The sequence below is a fragment of the Mesoplodon densirostris genome, chromosome 4 (genome assembly GCF_025265405.1).
Source record: "Mesoplodon densirostris isolate mMesDen1 chromosome 4, mMesDen1 primary haplotype, whole genome shotgun sequence".
NCBI classification, from domain to species: Eukaryota; Metazoa; Chordata; class Mammalia; order Artiodactyla; family Ziphiidae; genus Mesoplodon; species Mesoplodon densirostris.
Genome location: NC_082664.1, coordinates 43,151,839 through 43,176,914, shown reverse-complemented (window position 1 = coordinate 43,176,914; position 25,076 = coordinate 43,151,839). Strand labels below are relative to the sequence as shown.

At 41.3% G+C, this 25,076-nt stretch overlaps 1 protein-coding gene across 1 annotated transcript in view; it reads right to left on the bottom strand.

Annotated features, from left to right (window-relative positions):
* RTN1 (reticulon 1) overlaps positions 1–25,076 on the bottom strand; it is a 236,141-nt gene that overhangs the window by 95,196 nt on the left and 115,869 nt on the right. Inside the window, exon 3 of the mRNA XM_060098076.1 lies at positions 20,742–21,491. Coding sequence (XP_059954059.1) covers positions 20,742–21,491 — 750 coding nt within the window. The remainder of the gene's footprint in view (positions 1–20,741; positions 21,492–25,076) is intronic.

Sequence of the window (25,076 nt, the reverse complement as noted above, 5' to 3'; positions counted from 1 at the left end):
GCAGAAGACCTAAATAGACATTTCTCCAAAGAAGACATACAGATGGCCAAGAAGCACATGAAAAGCTGCTCAACACAACTAATTATTAGAGAAATGCAAATCAAAACTACAATGAGGTATCACCTCACACCAGTTAGAATGGGCATCATCAGAAAATGTACAAACAACAAATGTTGGAGAGGGTGTGGAGAAAAGGGAACTCTCTTGCACTGTTGGTGGGAAACGTAAATTGGTACAGCCACTATGGAGAACATTATGGAGGTTCCTTAAAAAACTAAAAATAGAATTACCATATATATGATCCAGCAATCCCACTACTGGGCATATACCCAGAGAAAACCATAATTCAAAAAGACACATGCACCCCAATGTTCGCTGCAGCACTATTTACAATAGCCAGGTCATGGAAGTAACCTAAATGCCCATCGAGAGGCGAATGGATAAAGAAGATGTGGTACATATATACAATGGAATATTACTCAGCCATAAAAAGGAACGAAATTGGGTCATTTGTTGAGACATGGATGGATCTAGAGACAGTCATACAGAGTGAAGTAAGTCAGAAAGAGAAAAACAAGTATCATATATTAACACATACATGTGGAACCTAGAAAAATGGTACAGATGAACTGGTTTGCAGGGCAGAAACTGAGACAAAGATATACAGAACAAACGTATGGACACCAAGAGGGGAAAGCAGCGGGGTGGGGGGGGAGTTGGGGGGGGTGATGAATTGGGCGATTCGGATTGCCATGTATACACTGATGTGTATAAAATTGATGACTAATAAGAATCTGTATAAAAAAATAAATAAAATTAAATTTTAAAAAAAATGTGTGCCCTAAAGAGGTTCTCCATGACTATTTACTGAATAACTGATTCTTCGATGCCCTTTCAATCTCTTAAATGAACAGTATATCTTGTCAAACCTTTTAAGTATTTTAAACCTAACAAGCAACATGTGATTTTCTCAACATTTTGTAAATGTTATTTTTCAAAATAAATGGAATACAACAACCTAAAAAAAAAAAAAGAAAGAAAACCAGTGGTGGTATGATAAGAATCAAAAAGAATAAAGCAATTAGGGATAAATTTAATAAAATAAGTGCAAGACTTATGCAAAGATAATTACAAAACAGTGTTGAAATTAAATAATTAAATGGAAAGATAGCCCGTGTTCATGAATTAGAAGTCTTAATAATGTTAACATGGCAATATTTCCCAAACTACACAATCCCTATCAAGGGATGCCTATCAAGGTCCAAGCAATCTTTATCAGTTTCTGTTTTTCAGTTGATTCTAAAATTCATATGGAATACAAAGGACCCAGAAGAGATAAAACAATATTGAAAAAGAAGAAAAAGTTTGGAGGACTTACAATTCCAGATTTCACTTACTACAGAGCTACATTAATCAAAACGGTATGGTACTAGCATAAGGCTAGAAATGTAGATCAATGGGATAGAACTGATAATCTAGAAATAAAACCCCCACATTTATGGTCAACTGTTTTTTTGACAAGGATAACAAGATACTTCAATGGAAAACAGTCTTTTTAACAAATGATTCCAGAACAACTGGATATCCACATACAAAAGAATGAAGTTGGACTCCTACCTCACACTAAATAAAAAAATTAACTCAAAATGAATCAAAGACCTAAATGTAAGAGCTAAAACTACAAAACCCTTAGAAGAAAACACAGGAGTAAATCTTTGTGACTTTGGATAGGCAATGGTTTCTTAAGCACTTCTCAAAGGCCTCACCTCCTAATACCATAATCTTTGGGAATTAGTATTTCAACATATGAATTTTGGGGGGAGGTGAAAACAAATATTCAGACCATATCATGGTCCCATCATAAAAATTCATTAATTCTAATCCTTTTAAGAACAACACTCAAATAGTCAAATCTCTGCGAGACTCAAAGATCTACTGAGAAGATTATGCAACATTGCTCAGAAATCCCATCCAATATTTAACAATGTGAATAAGGGGAAACTACTCCTTATGCCTTTGTGAAGATGGAATGAAAGAGCAGTGGGTACAATATGGTCTGCCATCAGGAGAAGGAGAAACAGAAATAGTTAGAGCTTTGAAAACCTTCTGGCACCTAAGAGTCAGCTTTTAGAACTCCAAAGGTCTAGAGTCAGTAGAATCTACACACTAGTCCTTGTTTCCATTGACAGGATGTCCCTACAACAGAATGAAGTGATGGTCAGGTTTTTCTTTTTTGAATTCAGCATAGTCCTGTGCAGACAGTACAGAAGTAAAGGACAGTACAGAAGTAAAGGAAATTGTAGAAATACTCAAACTGCCAGCTAGTGAGAGAGAGGAGAGGAGAGAAGATATGGAAATACAGTGAAAGCATCTGAGAAGAGCCAGTGTTGGTCCTGGAGTTTGACTTGCTGCTGCTGCTACTACTACTGATTTTCCCTGACACAATGATCAGGAGGAAAATCCACCTCTCACAAAGGCTGCACCAGAGACCATAAAAATATCATTTTGATGTCAACTGAGCATATTAGATTGGGGGAAGGGAGGAGAAGTGGGTAATCAGAGAGCTGGACCATCAATATAAACACTCAGCAAAAAGCAGCATTTATAGCTTTTAATTAGCCCAACAAATACTTTCCTGTCTTTGAAAAGTGGTACTCAACTGGATGGAAATTTTATATACAGTAAGGGTAATATGATGGACTAAATCCCTCCTTTATACCTAGAAAAACTTAATTAAAAGCACCCAGAGAGTAGAGGATACATAAGAGATTCAACAGCCTCCCCCTATTCCCAAACTCAGTTTTACTTTTGCTTCCATGCAAGCTACCACAAGCTCCCAGGCACAGGGCAGAGGAGCTGTGCATACTTAGGAGTGAATACAGCACCCACCCACCTCACTTTGCAGCTACGCTGTGATCAGCCTCTACTGAGGTGAGCATTTATATCTAATTATACAGGGGGCTAATGAGTCTCTAAAGTTATCCAGTGACTCCAAGTACATTGTATAAACAGGAAAACAGGGAGAACATACATTTTTACCATTTGCTGATCTCCCACTGGTGTACTATTACTACAGCATCTGATGATGATACTCAAGCTATTAAAGCAATGATTCTATTTATGTGGCTCATTTACACCAATCCAAAACAAACACTGTTATCACTTCAGGACAATTCAATCTTTCTCCTCAAGGGATAGGAATCATTATTCGTCAAATACTTCTCCCTGCCCCAGATTTGTTAAGATATGGGGAAATCAGCCCAGAAAGGTCAGAATACTCATACAATGGCTCAATCACTGCAATGTAAATCAGTAAGTAGGCAGATCTAGGAAAGGTATGGTTTTTACTGCTCCTACAACACTTTATTGCATTAATTTGTTTTTATGTCTGTCCTTACAAATGCCTTGTGGGCAAGGACTATATCTTATCTTTGCTTCCTCAGACACAGCCCTATCAGGCACCTGCAGTAGGTGCCAGAGACTTGATTCTTGAATGAATGAATGAGCACTTGCACATGTTAAATGGGTGAACACATGTGAGCAAACACACACACACAAACACACTGGAATCCACATGGGTTGTTCATAGTTCTAATTACACAATTCAGAAAATCCTTTGTTTCTAATGACAGGAATGTTAGTAGTCTCCATAAGCTCAATGTTCAGCTCAAACTGATCTTTCTTTAAACAGGGTAGGTAAAGAGAAATGCACTGGGCATCTTAACACTTTTCCCTCCTCTGACGCCCAATATGATTGCATTTAAGACTGACAGCGTTTGTAGTGAGGGTTAATCATAATGGTACCTGTTGTTATTATTTAAATTTCCATTTGTATTTATTCTATCCCCTGGATGAGTTGAGGGTTGGTGGAGCAGTCACTTAAAAACAACTTCTGGAGAGCAGGCTCTGATTTAAAATCCTCTGGTGTCCCCATGGAACCTAGCAAAGAACTGGACACATATAGGAGCTCTAATCACGTGCTGAAGTACAGAACTGCTCACCTAAATCAAATCCAAGGTCCACCCAGTTCCACAGCAATAGCAGAAACCGTCTGACAGCTCTCAAAGGACAGATTTTTCATCTGTATAATGTTTCTGCTTCAGTTGAAAGATAACTGATTAACTAACAATAAGATGACTCTATCTTTAACAAGAGCCTCAAGGCACAGGGTTGGAGGGCACATTTGTTGTCCTTGTTAGTGACCTTAATGTTAGAGGTGTTCACTGCAATATTTTAATTCTATCATCTATCTTTGACCATCTCATTTAAAATAGTTCCCCTTAGCCTGCTTTATTTTTTTAATTCACAGCACTTACCACTGTGTGATACTGTAATATGTGTTTCCTTGTATGTTGTTAGACTCCTCTACTAACTGAACTCCTTGAGAGCAGGGCATCTGCTTTGTTCTCCACGCTCCCCCTGACCCCCACTGTGCCTAGGAAAGAGCCTGGCATATTAATAGGCTTTTAAATAATTATTTATTTAGTGATGTTTCTGAATTTACAAATGTTCACTCACCAAGAGTCAGGCTGTCATTTGAGATAAAGCAAAGAGTCTTGTCTAGGAATGTGTTAACTGCTTGACTGTCATACACACATGCATACACACACGCACACATCGCACTAAGCCGAAACCGAAGTCTTCAGGAAATGAGTAATACCTAGAGGCAAAGGAACATATTCCTCTGACAAAAGCCTCAGCCAGTGATCAGTAGGAAGAAACAGGGCCAATCATTATAAACGATTTGGAAAGAGATTTGCTGCATTCTATTAAGACTAAAAAAAAGGGGGAAGGAATAGTTGCAAATAAACCAGATGGGGTAGAATGCCATGAAACTTACAGCAGATGGCACTAAAATATTAAACTAACATTTCCTTATGCTCCAAGTGGAGCTCTCTGTTAACGCTGATTAGGGGAGTCGGTCTATTTTAAAACATGCATATGAAAAATGAATCTGGTATTGTTAAACCATTCTGCTAAAAACAACTCCAAGCATTAGCATCTAATGTGCTTTCACACAAACGATATGTTAATATTATTCAGGCAAGGTTATGTCTAACAAAACCACCTAGAATAGGAGAAAAAAAAAGCTCAGTCTCATGAATCTGTTCAAAAACAAGCTCCGTGTGGTAAAGCCGTGAAAATCTGCTTCTCTGATCTCCATAGTGACAGCAGCAACCCTCAGACAGACATTTTAAAAACCAGATCTGTTTTTCTCTTTTCCAAGTACTTTTGCATGATATTTTGGATAATGTTGAAATACAACTGACATTGCATAAGGTGTAAACACACTGCCTGTTCCAATTGCTTCATTATTAGACGGGGTGGCTTGTCATTTTCTCGCTTAACCCACAGTGGTGATATCACTGTCAACAGTGCAGCACCTGGCTCTCGGGGGATGCCCCAGAGACATACTGACAATTGAAAGTCAGGTTTAATAGTATTTACAGGCTGGCATGGGCTACCCAGTTGGAGAAGACACTTTCAAGATTTATAAACCATGCAAAGTAATCAGTATCTTATCCATCTGCTTTGCAAATTTTATTTAAGGCTTCCACCTAAAAAGAAGCCATAAAATACTCACTTTCTCACTGAGCCTGAGGTATAAAAACTATCAAGTCCCAGTCACCCCAAAAAAGGAAGGGAAATAATTTAAAATAGAACCATGTAAACAGGTGTGCAGTGAAGAATTCTTTCAACTATTCTGTATGCTTTAAGATTTTCATAATAAAATATTGGGAAAAAAAGGAAACACATCTGATCATCATATAATACACAAACCAAGAGAACTTTCCACTGTTCCATGTTCTTATTACAGTTAATATAGTTGAAAAATAGAAGAGAGATATTTTCTCATTGGCTAATTAAAAGTGACCAACCAAAAAAATTTAGAGGATTCTTAAAGAAATTTGAATGTGAACTGGGCATTAGATGTAACAGTGGTCCTGTGGTTACATAAGAGATGTTCCTATTTTTAGAGATGTACAATGAAGCATTTAGGAGAGGAGCAATATTGATGGCTATGACTTAATTTTCAAGTGCTCCCCCCAAATTAGATGAAACAAATGTGAAAAAATGGTAATGACTGTTAAGTTTTGTAGGTCTATATTTGGAAGTTCATTATACTATTCCCTCCAATGTATGTATGAAACTTTCTATAATAATCTATTTTAAATATTTTGAAAAAAAATAGAAGCATGAGTACTCATTCAAATCACAGGTAACAGTTAAATATCTGAAGGGTCAACCCTAATCTTGTCTTCCTTAAAGGATGATTAAAATATATACTATTTTAAGGATGACAAGTCATTGTCAGTGCTTGTGAAATACCTTGTGTGGATTTTTGGAGTGAGCTGAGGAACAATTATTTTTGAAAGCATGAAAATGGTGGACAAAGAAGATAAAGCAAAATGCACCAAATAAGCAAGATGTTGCACGAAACCTCCCTAGATGGAGACAGAAATACTGCATTAACTCCTGCCCCCTGCCTGCTGCCAGTCTGCCTGCCCGTAGGAGACCAGGCAGACAAGAGACTGCCCTGAATTGGAAGCATGCCAAAGATGCCTTCCCACTCCGGATAACTGAAAGCATGTAACAAAAATGGAAGAGCTTTTTGAGAGAAACAGCAGTCATCTGAAGCATTTCATATAAGAAACAAATAAACCCTCAAGGATTTGTCTATCTACTCTAAAGGGGTAATTCCATGTTTATCATTGTGAGAATATGGTTAAATCTTGCCCCCAAATGTTATTTCAAATAGTCCTAAAGAATCTGATTGTTCAGAAGGTAGTTTTCCATAAAAATAAATCAGAGGGGTGAATCTTTTTTGTGTAGAGTCATGCTTTGGGAAATGAGAAAGAGGCATCTGCAACATTACAAGTTTGCCATGAATTCAGTCCCTTTTAAAGGAAAGTAGCCCTAATGGTTATTTCTGCTTAAGCTGCTACCGCACTGGTCATTCTGCGTTGAGAGAAATCTGATCAAACCAGAGTTGGGGGCTTGACCTAAATATTGATGAGGTGAGGTGTGACAGGAGAGGATCAGATGGTGATGAAGCAGCCCACTCAGATCCTCCCCATTTTGGAGAACAGGAATCCTCAGTGCACAGAAGGAGGGCAAGCTGCCGATGGAGCTCAGGTGCATGACCAGGCTGCTGTGGCTGTGATCTGTAGGCCTGCCATACAGCCAGCCTTGGAAGGCCAAGGGGCTGATCCACCAAGGAAAGCCCATCCCTGCTGCTTCGCATTCTCCTATATCCTTGGTAACCACCATTACTGACAGTAGCCTGCGTGTATAGCCTTACCTAGTACAGAAAACATGATCCAGTCATGGGATGTGATAATAATTGCTGCCATTTACAATGTGCCAGGTCTTCTACTAACCTAAGCACCTTAAAAACAGTATTCAATGTATTCAATTTAAATTTCATTACAATTCAAGGGAGTAAGAATTACTAGCCATATTTTGCAGATGAAGCCTGGGAAGTTTTAGGCCGGCAAGTGGTAGACTAGGGTTCAAACCCAAATCTGTCTGATTTCAGAGCTCACGCCTTAATCACTATGTAATACAACCTTAATAACAAACTTTGTTTTTAATTGGGTTCTGCTGTATTCAAAACAAGAAGCATTTACTGCAGAAAGTGTCCCCATTTTATAGGGGTTATAAAGTTTCAATAGACTGGTCTTGTACACATTCCATAGGCTCAGCAAAGAAAAGCTGAACACTGGCCTACAGTGATGTCACCTTCTGTTTTGTCAACTCACATCTATTATTGGCTTTGTCAGCTGAACCTCAGAAAGCATCTTTCTCTGCTGACTCTATATGCCCTTTCCTGGGCTGATGATCACTCTAGAAGAGCACAGCCAAGAGGTTGATGCTCTTCATGAGTAACAGTAGGGGATACACACACAATGTTCTCTTCCTAACTGGCCTATTATTCTTTAACCTTTCACTGGATTCAATAACATTTAAATGAGCTCTTGGAAAAGAGCACAATCTATAAAACACACTGACATACAATAAAATCCCATAATATACTTCTGTGGCTTCATCTGTGTGTCTGGAGTCACCATTCATTTAGTCACCAAATGTTTACTGAGTCTCTACAAACTTACCAGGCACCACTGTAGGCACTGGAGACACAGCACTGAAAGCAAGTGTGTGATCTCAAAGAGCTTAAAGTCTAAGTGGTAAAGAAAAGCCATAAACAAATAAAAATGCATATTTAATACACTGGGTAATGATAAATGCTATGAAGATCTATAATAAGAGATAATTGTGCAAGAGGTTTGTGATAAAGACTTGATGCTCATCAAATTTCTCCTATGCCCCATGCATCAGGGGAGAGTCATGTTACTCATTCCATTCTGGCCAATGGACCATAAGCAAAAGTGACATGTGTCATTTCCAGGAGGAGGCTTTGAAGAGCTAACGTGCCCCTCCAGCTCTCTCTTCCCCTGGCATGGCAACCTGGGAAGCCATATGTTGATATTCAGTGGCACAGGAGGGAGGGAGCTTGGATCCCTTTGTAACTGGACGAAAAAGAGCCCCCCATCAACTAGCATCTGATTTTGTGTGAGCTAGAAATAAACGTTTGTTGAGCTAAGCCATTGAGATTTGGGGGTTTCTCACTGCAGTATGGCCTGACTAATTCAAACTAAGTCAAAAAAGTATGAAATGCTAGAGTCTGGGGTGAGAGAACAAATGGGAGCCCATACACCATGGATGGGGTTAACTCAGTGGCTGTAAACCCCGGACAAACATTTTAAATCACCCAAGGGATACTAAAAGTACTCATCTACAGATGACGTTCTACCCAAAGAGTATACTTTGGGATATTTAGAGTAGGGCCTAAGCATATATATTTTGAGAAAAAAAACTACTCACAGAAGATGATAAATCGGGTCTGTTGGCTTTAAGAAACCTCCCCAGAGGCAACCTGTCCAACAATATGCTTGGGAAAGAGCAAATTAGTGAGATCAAGTCAACTTTGTATAAATCTTTGGAAAGCAGCCAATCAAACTGTAGCATATGAAGACAACCCATAAGATGACTGAAATATTATGAAAGAATTCTTGTACTAAATGAGTAACTGGACTAGATTCTTCCAAAGCTCCATCTCATTGTAAAATTATTATTAACATAAATATTTAAATAGTAAAAAAAATGAGAGGATAATTACTTAAATCATCTAAATGAATCATCACAAGAATCCTGTGATACAGGTACTATTCTCCCCTTTGAACAAATGAAAAAATTGAAGAGCAGACAGGGTAACTGCCCCAAATCACACAGCTAGTAATTAAATGGTAGAACTAGGATCCAAACCCAGCTGGCTCATGATTCCTTGTCCCAGTGAAGAGGGGGATATGCAGTCAAAACAATACAGAGTTTGGAGAAAGTTACTCTAGACAAGGGGCCACAAGAGGGGAAGCACCTTAGGCATGGGCTCAGGGAGTAGCTGTTCTGATTCTAGTTGAGGACCCAAGTCCTTAGAGAATGGAACAGTTCACATGCCACCAAAGTGTGGTGGAAATTTCCAATGAAACAATCTACTCTTCTTGCCCCAATTCTATGTTCAGGCAACAATGAGCTGATCTCCACACTGGGGTGGAGTTCTCCTGATACATCTCCAGGTAAATTGTAAAGAGGCATTCTGGTTTATACCAGATTCAGATACATTTGTGTTTCAGTACACTTACTACTGAGAACGGAGTCTTGGACTAAGGAAACTACTCCCTAGAGTGGACCAGCTCTAACCTAGGGTGGCTCATTCCTTCAGAGCCTTCTGGAGATCTTCTGTTACATAGAAGGGATCACACACTAGCTCGCTAACACATGAAAAAGAATTGCTTTGTTCAATTAAACCTCTATAGCGCACTCTATAAATGGAGAGCATGAAGAACCCCAACAAAACAGGATACAGGAAATGCATTTTTGAAAGGGAAGCAGGGGGAGCTCAGGAGCACTGGGCTCCAAAGTGGAGATCTTGAGTAGCTGAGGGACAGGAATACACCAGTTGTGGGAGGCAGAGGACCCCAAGATACTGTACTTATTTCCCAATTTTGCCTGGGGTTAGCCCATCAATGGGACTTCTCCAGTTCTCCCAGTGGTCTATGTCACAGAAACTTTTTGTGCTTCTGTTCTGGTGGACCTGATGATCACCACCAGGGCTGTTTCTTACTTTGCAGAACTCCAGAAGGCATCAACTCCTCACCCTGTGGTTATTAAAGATTTGTTCAGTTTTTAATGACAATATTTAGGTTAATAGCAATAGAACATCTTGAGGACAAGATTGTCATTTTCTAATTTGCTCAGAATTACCTCACCAGTATTTCTAACAGTAGGACCAATTAGCATCAGCAAAGGAGAAAGATATAGAGGAGAGGCAAAACATAAAATTGTGCAACTATGGGACATATGGTCCAACATACATTCTAACTGTAGGTCTTCTTTCTCAACCTCACCCTTACATCATGAGTTATCATATTAGGATGAGGCTGGCTATGGTAACAAATAACCCCAAAATTTCAGTGGCTTAACATGGGAGAAATTTGTTTTGGGGCTAACTTAATAGATCAATGTGAGTGTTCATTAGCAGGCAGCTTTCCTCCAAACAGTCATTCAGGGGCCCAGGTTCCTTCCCTTTTGTCATCCCTTACAGTCTAGAAGGAAGAAAAGGCACAACTGAATCTTAACCACCTTGTCCCAGATGTAACTCACATCACTTCCACTTACATTCCATTGATAACAATCAGGGTTTAGCTTCATCTACATGCAAGGGGGGCTAGAAAATGCAGTCTCTGACTGAGCAGTCACACTCAGCAATGACTCTACACTATGGAAGAGGAAGTATCAATTTGGTGGAAAGTGACCCATCTTTACTTGTTACAAAATGGGCTTTATATAAATCACAAGAACAAATATAATATACAATGGGAGAGATAAAACTTACAGTTCAAGTGAATGATCTTATGTGTCATCTTAGAGGCAAATCAGTTCGGATTTGACAGATGAACAGTAAGGCTGAAATCTGAAAGGTGTCTCCTTCAAAGAGGACTTTGCCATCAGTCCTTAGGAATTTCCCCATCAACATGGTCTCTGGTGTTTTTAGCCATACTAACAGGATCTGAGGGAAAGATGTGGTCAACAGGAACCAGGTACTTTAGAAATCAAAGTCAAAGTCAAGATCTTTGGCTTTGTAATTAGAGCACAGATTTGTGGATTATATAAAATCTACCCAAAATTTCAAGATTCTGTTTTCAGAGGAATAAGAAAGGGGCTTTAAAATGTGGACTCCAACAAAGGGAAGAGAGAGAAAATAAAAGGTCAAATTAGCAATGAGGTCATTTTATTTATATCAAAAGTATCTAGAACCAAGTTATTTATGATTTTATTTATGTCTAACATTTGAGAAAACTATGACTCTGTGTAAAATGATTCAACCATCACTTGGCTAACCTAAAATGTAAAAAAAATTAAATCCTCTCCAGGTGACTGGACTGAATTTCCACCTGATTGACCATACTTTCACTTAAACTAGCTGCACTTATTGCACCATTATATAACTATTTACAGCAATATATGCTTAAGATATGAAATCTTAAATCTCCAAATTCTAAAGCAACTTCACACAGAAAAGCATTTAGGTTTGCTTATAAAGAAGTCAACTATCCGGAAAGCAATTTAGTTGGAAAAGGGCACTGGATGAGAGTCAGGAGATCTTATCTCAAATCCTGGTTCTTCTATCCCTGCAGATCACCTAGAACAACTGACTGTACCTCAAACCCTGAGTTCAATTTAAAAGGAGGATGTTGATCCAAAAACTCCCGTTAGTATGAAACTTTGGCTCATGAATCCTATATACTATATTTTTTGGCACAGGCCAAATGGCCTAGCCTAAAATTAACTCTGGTAAAAACTAACAGGTTATTTGGACCTCTGTCCTTGTGCTTATTCCAAGGAAAATGTGGATGATAATGTAAATCATCAATCACCATATAAATGGTCGAGCCATGTGGACACTGTAAAATCATTCAAAGATATGACAATATTTAGCTAAGTAGCAACAGAACATCTTGAGGACAAGATTGTCATTTTCTAATTTGCTCAGAATTACCTCACCAGTATTTCTAACAGTAAGACCAATTAGCATCAGCAAAGGAGAGTACAAAGGAGAAAAGTATAGAGAAGGAGAGGCAAAACATAAAATTATGCAACTATGGGACATATGGGACATAACCCAGGAGATCTGTAAGTTTCAAATCCTGGTGGTTTGAGATGGGGTTAAAAAGTAGAGGTTGGGTATTTTCATCACAACCACTGGATGGCAACAGACATTAACAGTGAGTGGGGAAAATCAATATGAAAGCCATTCTTCTGCTTTACTTGATTTCCTCTGTGCTTTTAGACATAGCATCAAATCTCCTAGAGTTGCTAGGGGAGGTAAACAAAAGTGAGGTTGGAAGTAAAAAAAAAAAAAAAGTTTTGGAAAACATATTCTGCTTTTGCAAGTGCTCTGTGTGTAGGTAAATCCCCCAAGATTTCAGTGTTCAGCCAAGAGTTGTAAGAAAATGAGGTCCAGCCAGAAGGGAAGAGTTAAACCAGAATACTGTTATTTACCAGAATATGCAGCTTTGAACTGAATTATTTATTAGTGGTAGTGAAATTTTTGATCTTGTGTAAGAAGATTAAGCTTGCTACTCCCCATTTGTGACTGCAAGTGTAGAGCTCAACCCCACCCTCAGGACTTCTCCCTCTCCCATGATTCTCCAAGCTATGGACAGAGGCAACCTGGAGGACTCCTCTAACCCAGGAGGCCCCGAACTACTGAGAACATGAATGGTTATCTCTCTGTGTCCTTGCCAACCCTATTAAGTTCTCTGTTCCGGAGGCTTTGTGGGGTGGGGAGATAGTAGGAGCACCCTCCAGAGTGAGCTGGTAAGGCCAGGGTATGCTCACGTTATCTTCCCTCTACTCCTCCTATGAGGAGGTGGAAGTCTCAGAGTTAACAGTATAAATTTCATTCTAAACCCCACACATAAGCCATTTTAACTAACATTTAAACTCAATCAGAAAACCCACCTTGCAGGATTCTGGCTCAGGCCCTGGAAAAAGATGGGACACTAGAGGAAAAACCTGCCAAAGATAACTCTAAGGGCTTTGAGCGATCAGCCTCAACACAGTCCCTAGAACAATAATTCTCAAATTCTGGTGTGCCGAGTATTCACTGGGGAGCCACTTAATGAAGCAGATTCCTCAGCCCTTTCCTAGGAGATCCTGGGGTGAGCCTAGGAATCTGTATTTTAACAAATGGCTTATGATATAAATAGTTCACCAACCACACTTTGAGAAACACTGTCTAGAAAAACAAATGGTTCCACTGAGCCCCCATTCACTCTCCCTGTCATATGCCCCCAGTTTCCACAAGAAGAGAGAAGAGTCCTGGATCAATGTTTTACCTGGCAGAAGAGGACCACTTTCTCAGGCCTAGGTCATTTAAAACCCAGAAGGACCATTACAGAGATAGGGTTAACTCAGGAAGCACTGAGTAATCACAGATAAAGACAACGGTCAACTGTAGGCTTGAGCTGAAGTTAACTAGACCCAGTGGTATGCTTGTCCTCACTTCAGACCCTAGTTTGAGTGCCTGCCTTAAACTGCCTTTTCTCTGACTTTAACCTCTGCTCTCTGGCAGGCTACTGTCTTTCTTTTGTCTGTTAGTGTAATTTTGATCCGTATTTGGAACTGCATTTTAGACTCCTGAAGCTTTTTTGAGTTCCTGGCCCTAGCCAAACTTACACTTAATTCTTTTTAAAAAACCAACTTGCTGTCCACCATCCCTGCCTACCTCACTATATATCTTATTTAACCTCCACAAGTACCATATTTGACCCTCATCCAAGTTCCAGTCTCAGCCACTCAAATATCACTGTCACCAAAACACATTAATGACCATTATACCCCCAGATGTTTGGCCATGAAAATATACTAGATATACAGCTCAACCTGTGAGAGAATACTTCAGTGCCAGCATAACCCAAATGGATGATTTTCCAATAGCAGACATAAAAAATTGGGCTCAATGTCTAAAGAAACAGCATCTAAGTTTGGGGTATTTTTCCTATTGTAAGTATTTTTGCATCTATTTATAATGATTCCGGTGACAAAAACTAAAATATAATTTGAGAGATGTTGGGAATAAAGTCACCCCCACCACTGATCCAATGTATCAGTAAGTCCTATTAAGTCAATCTCCAAAATATACTTTAAACCCATCCATTCCTCTCCACCTTCATTGCTACCTCCCTCTCCCAGACACCGCCATCTCATGCCTTAACTACTATAATGGCATCTTATGATGAGTAGGATAAAGACTAAACTCCGCACCATGGTCTGGGCATGAAAGGGTACTGCCAACCTTCCAACCCCATTTTTCCCTTTGCCTACCACACTCTAACTATAAAGACTTTTTATTTTTTTAGTTTCTAGAATGCTCCCAGAACTTTCCTGCCTGTGGCTTTTGCATTTTCTATTGTCCAGAACTTTTAAAAATTATCTCTTGCCACAGCTGATTCCTCAGTTTCCTCCTTCTCTGACCTTCTGATCTAAGTTCCACTATCACCAGGTACTCGCTCAAGAGAACACGTCACTCTATTGATTTCCTATTTAATGTCAGCCCCCACCCACCCAAATGTAAGCCCTGAAAGGGGTGGATTCATGCCTGCTTTGGTCATTACTATATTGCTAGTGTCAGGCAGGCAGTACACCATATTGGTTGAATCAAAGGAAGGATGAATGAATGAACGGGTAAGGTCTTGCTTGGGTGGGGCTGGTATAACCTTGGGTAAAATTTATGTTATCTGTGTTACAGCAGTGTTTTGTGGGGTTACAAAGATAGAATCCAGAACTGCAGACACCATAACTGTGAGTATCCCACCCAGACTTTAGAGAAAATGAGGTTAGCATTTGAAAGGAGGGGAGAATCCCCTGGAGCCAGTATTGGTGCTGAGAATTAGAGGTATGTGAATTATACCCTCCAAGCCCCATGACTGCATCGGTAAGCAAGGATGATTTATGTGAAGGAAAAAGGGACTAGACAGAGAATCAGGATCACCATCTAAATAGGGCCACTATTTCTTAGAGGCACCAAAATGTATGTCATCTGTGAACTCTACCTCTACAGGCAATTTTGACTTGGATCCATCTTAGGAGCTAATCTATGCCCCACTCTGTGCCCAGGCAAAATTTACTAGGGAGTTGGGGTTCATTGTGTCTCCAAGGAACTGGCATCAAAATATTACAACAACCATTTTGGATCTATATATACATCCAATAGGTGAAGTGTCAAAAATATCTGTCCCTTGAAATGGTAAGTGCTGGGTCATCAAGATTTGGAGCAATTCTCTTCAAAGCTGAGAAGGAAACCTTCCCAGCATCCTGAAGCCGCCATTTAAAAAACAGACCAATATGCAATCTGGGAGAATGCTAACCTTGTGACTGTTTCAGAGTAAAAGCCAATGAGGTGAACTGGCTACTGGCAGCCTCATTCTGTGATGCCTAAACCAGGAGAGTACCTTCTATCACTGGGCAGAGTCTCATAAAAGTAACTTAACTGCTTTGAATAATATAAGATGGAAGGTTCAATGCCCCCATCTAAATATTTACACTACATATAACCTCACAGAAGCCAGACTTTATCCAGCAGTTACTGGTCCATCTTTTTGAAAGCTGGCATGGGGGAAGCAGCTACAGTTGAAGGGGCATAAGTCCCTATGCCGATTCTGAAACCTGCATTGTGAAAGAAAGGTACTGTCCAAAGATCTTTATGGCTTGATTCACTAATTCAGTCTCATGGAAGCACATAAATATGGGACTAGAGCATAACTTTAAAAAAAAATTACAGGAAGAAAAGTAAATGGGTCACATTTATTTTGGTTCTCTCCAAAATATTTTAGGACAGAAGCAATATCTGGTATAACAATGAAAAGTAATAATAAATATCATAAATGCTAGGTCTATCTGAGAAGACCTCCATCTGGGAGTCTTCTTGCAAATCACTTCCCTATAAGGAGATAAGCTTCTCCTTGCCACAGGGGGCTAAGCCCTGCAAGCTCTGGCTGCTGTAGCTGGTGCCCACAGAGAAAAGGTGCAGGGGCCCACCTCCCAGGGCACAGGAAGGGATGGAAACAGCTGAGTGCCCCCTCAGTCCCTCTCACTAAAAAACACCATATGCCCAGGGCATGCTCACCAAGGTGTTTTTCACTATAGGTCTGGGTTGCTTAGCTCATCTGCTTACAACAAAAATTCTCTTTAGCATGCTTATTGAAAGTGCAAGTTTATGCCCATCCTGATTTTGTAGTTCTGTGGCAGGGGCAGAGCAGGAATCTGCAATTTTAGTCAGCACTTCAGGAGACTGTGGGGTACCCGGTGCCCAGGCAATGCTTTGGGAACCACTGGCTTAAACCAGTATTTCTCAAACTGGGGTCACTGGATGCCTTGTTGACAGTTCCAAATAGATAACTTTTACATTTTGTACTTTGTTTTCGATAATTTTTCAAATATTAAGAACATCCTGGATTATCTGGATGATAATTTTATAACCAAACACTACCTCAAGACTTCCACTAAAGTTTTACAATCAGGTTGTCCCTCTAACTTTGTCTCAAGCCAGTGAGTCTTTACTCAGATCTAGACCTGATCTGAATATCCACACCACAGTGAAGGCTGAATGATATCGCTTCATTCACTCAGGAAGGGAACAGAAGAAGGAAAGGAGCAGATTTTGACAAATAACATCAGTGTACTGAATTGGAGGGGGGGAGGTCTATAGAATGTCCAATAAAGAGTGAGGAAATGGGCTTGGAGCCCAGAACAAAAGATTCTCCAAAGCCAGAGATCTGAGAGGTGCTACACATGAGGCAGTGGCTGAAAACCTGTGTGGATGAGAGCAAGGAAATGAGGGACAAAGGAAGACAGGGAAAGAACTTGGGGCCAGACAGAGGAATTGGAAGGAAGGTAGTAAAAGAGATTGGGAAAGAGGTCAGAGACTGAGGGGATAACCAGGAAGGAGAAACATCAGGGAGATAAGGGAGGAAAGTTCTGAGAAGAAGAGAACAGTCTCCATGTGAGCCGGTGTATTATCCCTGATTTTACTGCTAAAAGAAATAAGTTGCAAAAGTCTGTCCAACATGGTATCACTTGTGCAATAAAAAATTGTGATACATAAAGAAAATTTCTGAAAGGAACAAGAAGAACAACAACAACAAAACAGAAGCCTGTGGTTATCTCTGAGACTTAGGAATGTGAGGTTGGAGTAGGGGAACTTTAACTTTTTATTTTGTACCATTTCTTACAATTTAAATTATTATTTTGAACATACATTATTTTCTTGCTGTTTTAAGGACTGTTCAGCAGTATGACATTGAAGTACCAGGAAGAACAAGAAAGATGAGACTGGAAAGAGGTCTTTTGGGGGGTAAGAAGGTTATCGTTGGTGACCTTCATCACAACAGTTTCAGGTTGGAATGTGAAAGCTGACTGCCATGGTCTAAAACATTGCTTCTCAAGCTTCAGTGTGAATAGGAATCACCAGGGGACCTTGGTAAAGTGCAGATTCCAATTCGGCAGGTCTGGGAAGGACCCTGACATTTCTAACAGGCTCCCATATGATATCCACATGGCTGGTCTGACACTATGCTTTTGAATTGCAAGGAAAAGTAATCAGAATGCAGGGAATGGAGGTGAGTACCCAGAGACCACTATTTCCCAAAGAATGTGCCCTAGAAGATGAACCCTACAGCACACTCTAATAAAAGATTCTGCAATAAAATAGGTCTGGAAATACCACACACCCATCCTGATGAGTCACACTGGGTATTAGTGTTTTATTGAGAATTTTTAATTGGCTTTCACTTAGATGTTCCTAACAGGGTTAACCTTGCAACAATGAAAACTTATCTATCCTATCATGTTCATGATAAGCCATCCTAGAGGCTATGAGGAAGCAGAATGACAGGGTAGCAGGAGCTCAGGGGGTGCACAGAGAAGGGAAACTGGAATATGACGAATCACATCTTGTCTTCAGTGAAACAGCAGCAGAGGTCTCCAAAAGGTAAGAAAGGTCCAAAAATAGACCTTGTTAGGGCACGTGCACACCAGTAAAGCCTGATGTTCCTTGACAGTATGTGCTATGATGCCGTCAGATATTTGCCAAACCTTATTCTAAATATTTCTGGACCTTTCTAAAACTTGGCCCAGCATCAGCAGAATAACTCCAAAGTCAGGGAGATGAGCATACTTGTAAATGCATAAACCTGAATGCATTTATACTGCCAGAGCCTTCAGGAAACCAAGGAAGCTGACCTGACCTCACTGCTGAGGGAAGTCACACTTGACTTGAGCACAATCCTACTGTCCACTGACAGTGATTAAGAACAGCCTGGCGGTGGCTGGTCAACACTGATCCTCCCACCTGCTGAGATGGAGCAGGGAGACCAGAAGGACTCAGGGCTCCAATAACCCGCTGGCAGCGCTGAGTCATCTGCCCAGAACCTTCAGTGCTTGGCTGCCCCAGGGCCTTTTAGACTCTCTTCAGAGATAATGAGGCTGAGCGCTGAGTTTCGGTGGGAGACTGGATTTCAAAGGATCCCTCAGTGCAGAGGAGAGCAGAGGCTATTCACCCTGCCACGCCTTAATTGTTTGAGAAGACTGCCACTTTCTCCTTTCTAACGTCTAACTTGGAAGCAGAGGGTCCAAGCCGTATGAGGCAACTTGCACAGAGATTAGAATGACACCAGAATCAGCCATAAAATATGCTCTGAAGCCTTTGCATTAACAGCTGTAGCATTCCATCACCTTAGCTCTTCATCGGATGTCTGGTCACTCGGTCAGTTCCAGCTGTCATACTTGTCTCTCAAATATACTAATTAGGGAAATGGGCCTGCACAATACCATTTTCTCTTTATTAGCCTTCAGATTTACTTACTTTTGAGGATAAATATATTTGAGCAGCACTGTGCACATGGTGACTATTTCACTATGGGGACACTAGTTAGGGGATAAAATGGAAACACATGCGTGTTACAGTACAGTGATATGAAACTATACTCCGAATGACTCAAGCTCTCCTGCTTCAGGACCACAGGGAACTGCAGGTTGTTCAGGCTAATGTTGTTTCCCAAAGCTCCCTGAAAGCTGCAGGGCCCTTTCCCACCACAGTCAGAGTGGTAGCAAAAGAATCCAAATTAGTTCTAATATTCACCCAACAAATACACATTCCTACTGTTAAGTTTGTCACAGAATAGCCTCCCTACTGCACACACTAAATACACTTTAAACTCTCATGGATAAGTTATTTGGGAAATCAGGAGTCAATTATATCAGCCCCAACATGACGCCACATGTCTAGGCCTCCAGCAACCATGCAGCAGGGTTATCTTTTTATTACATTCCTCCAGTTTCCCCCTTTCCAATGTGCTAATTTTAAAGAATTTAGAAGCCAGCTACCAATCTATAATGAGAAAGTTTTTGTCCTCTATTTTTAGATGAGGCACTTTAACTGCTACTAACATCATTGAGGTTAGCATATAAACAGGAAGGAGGGTGTATTCTCAGAATCATTTATCCCCAAAAGGCAAAATACTTCTAAAAAAACAGAAAGCAGAGGAGATGGGTAAGAGGGGACCTTGAACAGAGTTGTGCTTTTAGGGTTTGTTTCCAAGTTCCACCTGGATGTTCTTCTACCCAGCATCTGGGAAGAGATTGTCTATCTTCAATGTAGCCCATTAACTAGACTGTGCAGGGCCTAATTTATTCACCTGACTCTTTCATTCCTTTCCTGAATTCCATTATACAACTGCAATCCGGTGTGGGGGATGACTTGGGGGGAAGAGTGCTTGGAAGACAAAATAATGACTTCCATTTTTTCTGCATTTGAAGACTTCATTCAACTCAAGATTTCTCATAGGAAAAATACAATGGCCAGATTAAAATCATTCTAAGTTAAAAGTGACTTTAAAATTAATTAGTCACCTTAGGCCTTGCTTAGGCACAGGAGAAACCCTGGGACTAACTTCGGTCCCTGTCTTTCCTGGCTAGCTGGGACACAAAAACCTTATCAAGGCCCAAATTCCTTGCTGGTTTTGTCGTCGTTGTTGTTGTTTTGTTTGTTTTTTGGTAAGAGAAAGGATGGCGCTGAGATGCTCTTGGCCCGTTTAAGAAACAAGTTTGGCAAAATGGAAGTGCTAATGGTGGGTTCCAGCACCTAGAGGGACTGTAGCCACGCCCCATCACCGAGGGGGTGGGAAACTGGAAATGAGACTGGACAATAACGCCCCATCACCGAGGGGGTGGGAAACTGGAAATGAGACTGGACAATAATAAAACCCCATCCCTTCCCAAGTGAGGAAACTCAGCCCTGGAACGAAAGGAGGGACACATTCACTCCATTCAGGAGATCTTGGAATGTACACAAAACCGCTCATTATTGGAGATGCTCTGGTTTAGCCAGCCCAGCGCAGCTCGGAGCACGTGTTTCTTCCATGGAAGCCCCAGCTGCGAATCTGAATCCTCTCATCTCCTCCCCACCCCACTCAGAATTGTTCTCCGGTCGATTGTTTGACCAGCTAGGATGTGACTACAGGGCTAAGGCAGAACCACCTCCCTCTGCTGAACACCTCAGAGCACCCAGGGGAGAACAGTAAGCAGACAACCTACTTCAATCAAGAAAGCTGTCACTTTACCTTGTTGCTTATTGAGAAACAGCAGAGGGGGCGCGACGCCTGGACCCCGAGGCCCAGGGCCCTTTGTGGCCTGGAAGCTTTGGTCGTAACTCGCTGCTTCCACAGGTGTCCGCGGCACTGGGGGCCCCTCGGGCACAGGGGCTCCGTCTCCAGAGGGCAGCTCAGAGCAGACTTGGGGGGCGGCCGAAGAGAATTTGAGGAAGGGCCCCGGCTCCACCACGCCCTGCCGGCTGTGGGCGCGCTCCTCGGCCCGGGCGCCCGGCTCCTCCCGGATGGCGTCCAGGGCGCCCGGCTTCATCGGCGGCGAGTCCTGCTCCCGTTTGGGACTCTCCTCCGAGGCAGAGGAGGCGTCACACGACTCGATGATGAGCTCGCTGTCCAGCTCAGCCTCGCGCTCCTCCCTCAGGATGCTGTACTGGATGGACGGAGAGGCCGGCGACGGCGGCGGGCCACCCACATGACCAAAGGTCACGTAGCCCGAGGGCAGAGCGTCCTCGGCGGCCAGCGGGTCCTCAGACACCAACTCGATCTCCGAGTCCCCCGACTCCGCGCTGCTGGCCTCGTGGTCCAGGGGGCTAGGGATGGTAGGCAGCCCGGACCTGGCCTTGGCCTCCGGCCTGTCGGCCACCTGGCCCGCTGGCCGTGGACTCTCCGTTGTTTCGAAGGACAACCCCTTTGCTTCCTTAATGGCAGTGATCAGCTCATCCTCGGAGATGCTGCATTTCCCCTGGGATTCTGCAGCAGATGGTTCTGTCGTCCCACAGAGCGAAGAAGAGCCAAAAAGCACACACAAGGACATACAGATGGACAGAAAAAGAAGAAATAAAACAAAATTCCATTAGGGGAGGTATTTTCTCGTTGCTTAAAAAATACATATCTCATTAGCACAAAAATAGTCTGTTTCCAGGGCTATGCTGGAAAGACAGGCCACCTGAACTAAGAGGCTAATTACTGTTATGGCCCAGTTAATCAGTGTTTGATATACCTATCTATCTTAATCTAGCTATTTTTAAAAATGACCCAGCAATTTCTTAGCGTTAGCACCTCGTTGGTTTTTCTGTTCCAATGTGGGAGATTCTAGAAGTCATGGTTTTGATTTTTAATCTATTCTCTGAAGAGAGTTTTCCAGTTTCACAGATTTCATTAGATAATGCAATGTATATAACTCTCTAATTTGGCCCACCAATGTCAACAAATCTGAAATCATCCATTATTCCTTGTCTGTTTCTGTTCATATTCCCTACTTCAATAAGACAAAGAAAGCTAATTTGGATCCTTGTATACAACTTGACTTCTAAGCTTTACATTTCCCATAAGAATCAATACTTCTACTCTTTTTTTAGTGAAAAGTGTAACAAAGTGGAGCAATATAATAGTTTTTGCCAATTCCACCAAGCAGGCTGTGCAGATTACCATACTGCACAACCCCACAGGGCTTCTAATGGTGGAGCCCACTGTCATTCTTTTTCATCTCTTCACTTCCTCTTGAGAAGAACAAAACCCAAGAGTCAACCCCTGTCTACTGGGTGAGTGCCTGCCTTCTGTCTGATGTTTATCCAGATGGCCCCCAAACCTCACCAGCAATCTTACTGATTTTTCTATCTTAGTTGAAATTACCTGGGATCACCATGACAACAATTTTCAGGAGCTTGGTTTTCCCCTTGCCCATGCAGCAGGGCCTTATTTCAGAATATTCTAGACAGTGATTTCTGGCCCTTTTGTAAGCAAGAACCACTTGTCATTTCTCCAAAGCTTTGAGGTCACTGGGAGGGATATAGGAGGGGTAAGAGGTAGACTATCTATGGCTAAGTAATCTGTCAATTTAGGACTGTGAGAGAACCCCAATGGATAAAACATTTTAGATTTGTCTAATTCTCTATAAAGCTGAATTGATTTTATCCTTTATCCATGTATCATTCATTCATCTGTTATTTACTGAGAACCTACTATGTGTCATCACTCTTATAGGCACTTGGGATGTATTAGTGAATGAAACAGGAAACAAAATCTCTGCTTATATTCTAGTGGGAGGAGAACACAATACACAAACAATACATGTAATAAATAATTAAAGTATATAGTATGTTAGAAGATGTTAAGTGCTATGGAAATAAAAAAAGTAGAGTAGGGTAATGGGATCAGGAGGGCTGTGACAGGGTGGGGATGAGTTTGCAATTTTAAATAGGGTAGTCAAGGTAGGCCTTACTGAGAAGGAAACCGATATTCAACACTTGAGAAGGTGAGTCAGTGATTCAAGAAGATATCCAGATGAAAAGCATGCCAAGCAGAGGGAACAGATAGTACAAAGGCCTGGAGGTGGGAGCCGCAATGATTTATAGATATCACAAGGAGGCAGTTATGTCTGGGGCAAAGTGAATAAGGGGGAGAATAATAGGAATAGAGGTCAAATGCATTCAGGGAAGGGGGTCATCATGTAGGATCTCATCAGGCTTTTATTTTGAGAGAAATGAGAAGCCATTGGAGGGTTTTGAGCAGAGAAGTGATATGATCTATGCTGTTGTTTTTCTTAATAACTTAAAACAACAACATCCTCATTATCTTGCACACAATTTATGTGTAAAAAGATTTACTGCATGATCCCAAACTCTATTTTTATAGAAGTTAGTTCCGTAATAAGTCGTGCACATAGTTCTTTGATATGATTACAAGCAGCATAAAAGTATAAAAGCTACATTAATTCTCACTGGTAAGCCAGATGGAGGAGGAAGAAGATAGGGAGTAGAGGCTAGTGTGAATGGAGGAACAGCCTGTACTTCCAGAGCACTGTCAGTAGCTACATCGTCACAGCTCCACTTGTAGAGCATCTGCTGGGATAGAGGCACTTCACATATGGGGCTTTGAGTCTAGTGGCAGTAGGTTAAGTGACTTGTCCAAGGTCACTGTACTGGTTTTTCTATCTTTGCCCCCTTGGATTTATTCCCATCTTTCTCTGCCCTGTTCTCTGTTCTGAGAGGCTGACCTACATAGAAGGCATTACCTGGAATTCCTTCCCCTCTAGTTTCTGGTTGTTTTCAGCCAACAGAAATCATAGGAGGAGGGGGTGGAGAGAAATGTTAGGGTATTTATACCTGTTGCTGCTTCTGAAGCTCCAGGTCTTGGCAGGCTTTGGGAACGCTGTTCCCTCCCCTTCCTCCTTTGGGTCCAGGGGTGCTAATAGATCCTTAATATTGCCAGTCCTTGAGTGCTTTACCATCTTTTGTTTGTTCTCTCAACTGTCTTTACACATTTGTAAATAGCTACCTCTTTAAACCCTCTTCAGTTACAACCTTTGAGTGTGTCACTTTGTTTCCTTACAGGACCCTGAATGATATAGCCATGTGGCTAGAAATGACTCGGCTTAAATTTGAACTCAAGTCTTTATGTTCCATGTGTTTCTCACTATATCATGCTACATCTGTTCAAAAAGGGGGTGGGGTCTCAGATAGGGAAAATTACATTTTGGAGAATGAGACGAAGAGGAAAAGTGAGCTGCATAACCACATACAAAAGAATGAAGCTGGACCCCTACCTCATGTCATATGTAAAAATTAACTCCACATGGATCCAACCTAAATATAAAAGCTAAAACCAGAAACTCCAGAAGAAAACACAGAAATGAATCTTCATGACCCTGGATTAGACAGTGGCTTCTTAGACATGACACCAAAAACATAAACGACAAAATAAAAATACACAACTTGGAATTCATCCAAATTAAACACTTCTGTGCTTTAGAGGACAACATCAAGAACGTAGAAGGACAATCCACAGAATGGGAGAAAATTTTACAAATCATATATCTTATAAGAGACTTGTATCTAGAATATGTTAAAAATTATTACAACTCAGTTATAAAAAGACAAATAACCCAGTTTAAAAACAGGCAAAGGGGGCTTCCCTGGTGGTGCAGTGGTTGGGAGTCCGCCTGCCGATGCAGGGGACGCGGGTTCGTGCCCCGGTCTGGGAGGGTCCCACGTGCCGCGGAGCGGCTGGGCCCGTGAGCCATGGCCGTTGGGCCTGCGCGTCCGGAGCCTGTGCTCCGCAACGGGAGAGGCCACAACAGTGAGAGGCCCACATACCGCAAAAAAAAAAAAAAAAAAAAAGGCAAAGGGCTTGAACAGACATTTCTCCAAAGAATATTTACACGTGACAAAAAAGCATATGAAAATATGCTCAACATCATAATTGACCAGAGAAGTGCAAATCAAAACCACAGTGTGTTACCACTTCACACTCACTAGGATTGCTAGAATAACAAAGTCAGAGAGTAACAAGTGGTGGAAAGGATGTGGAGAAATAGAAACTCTCATCCACTGTTGGTGGGAATAAAAAATG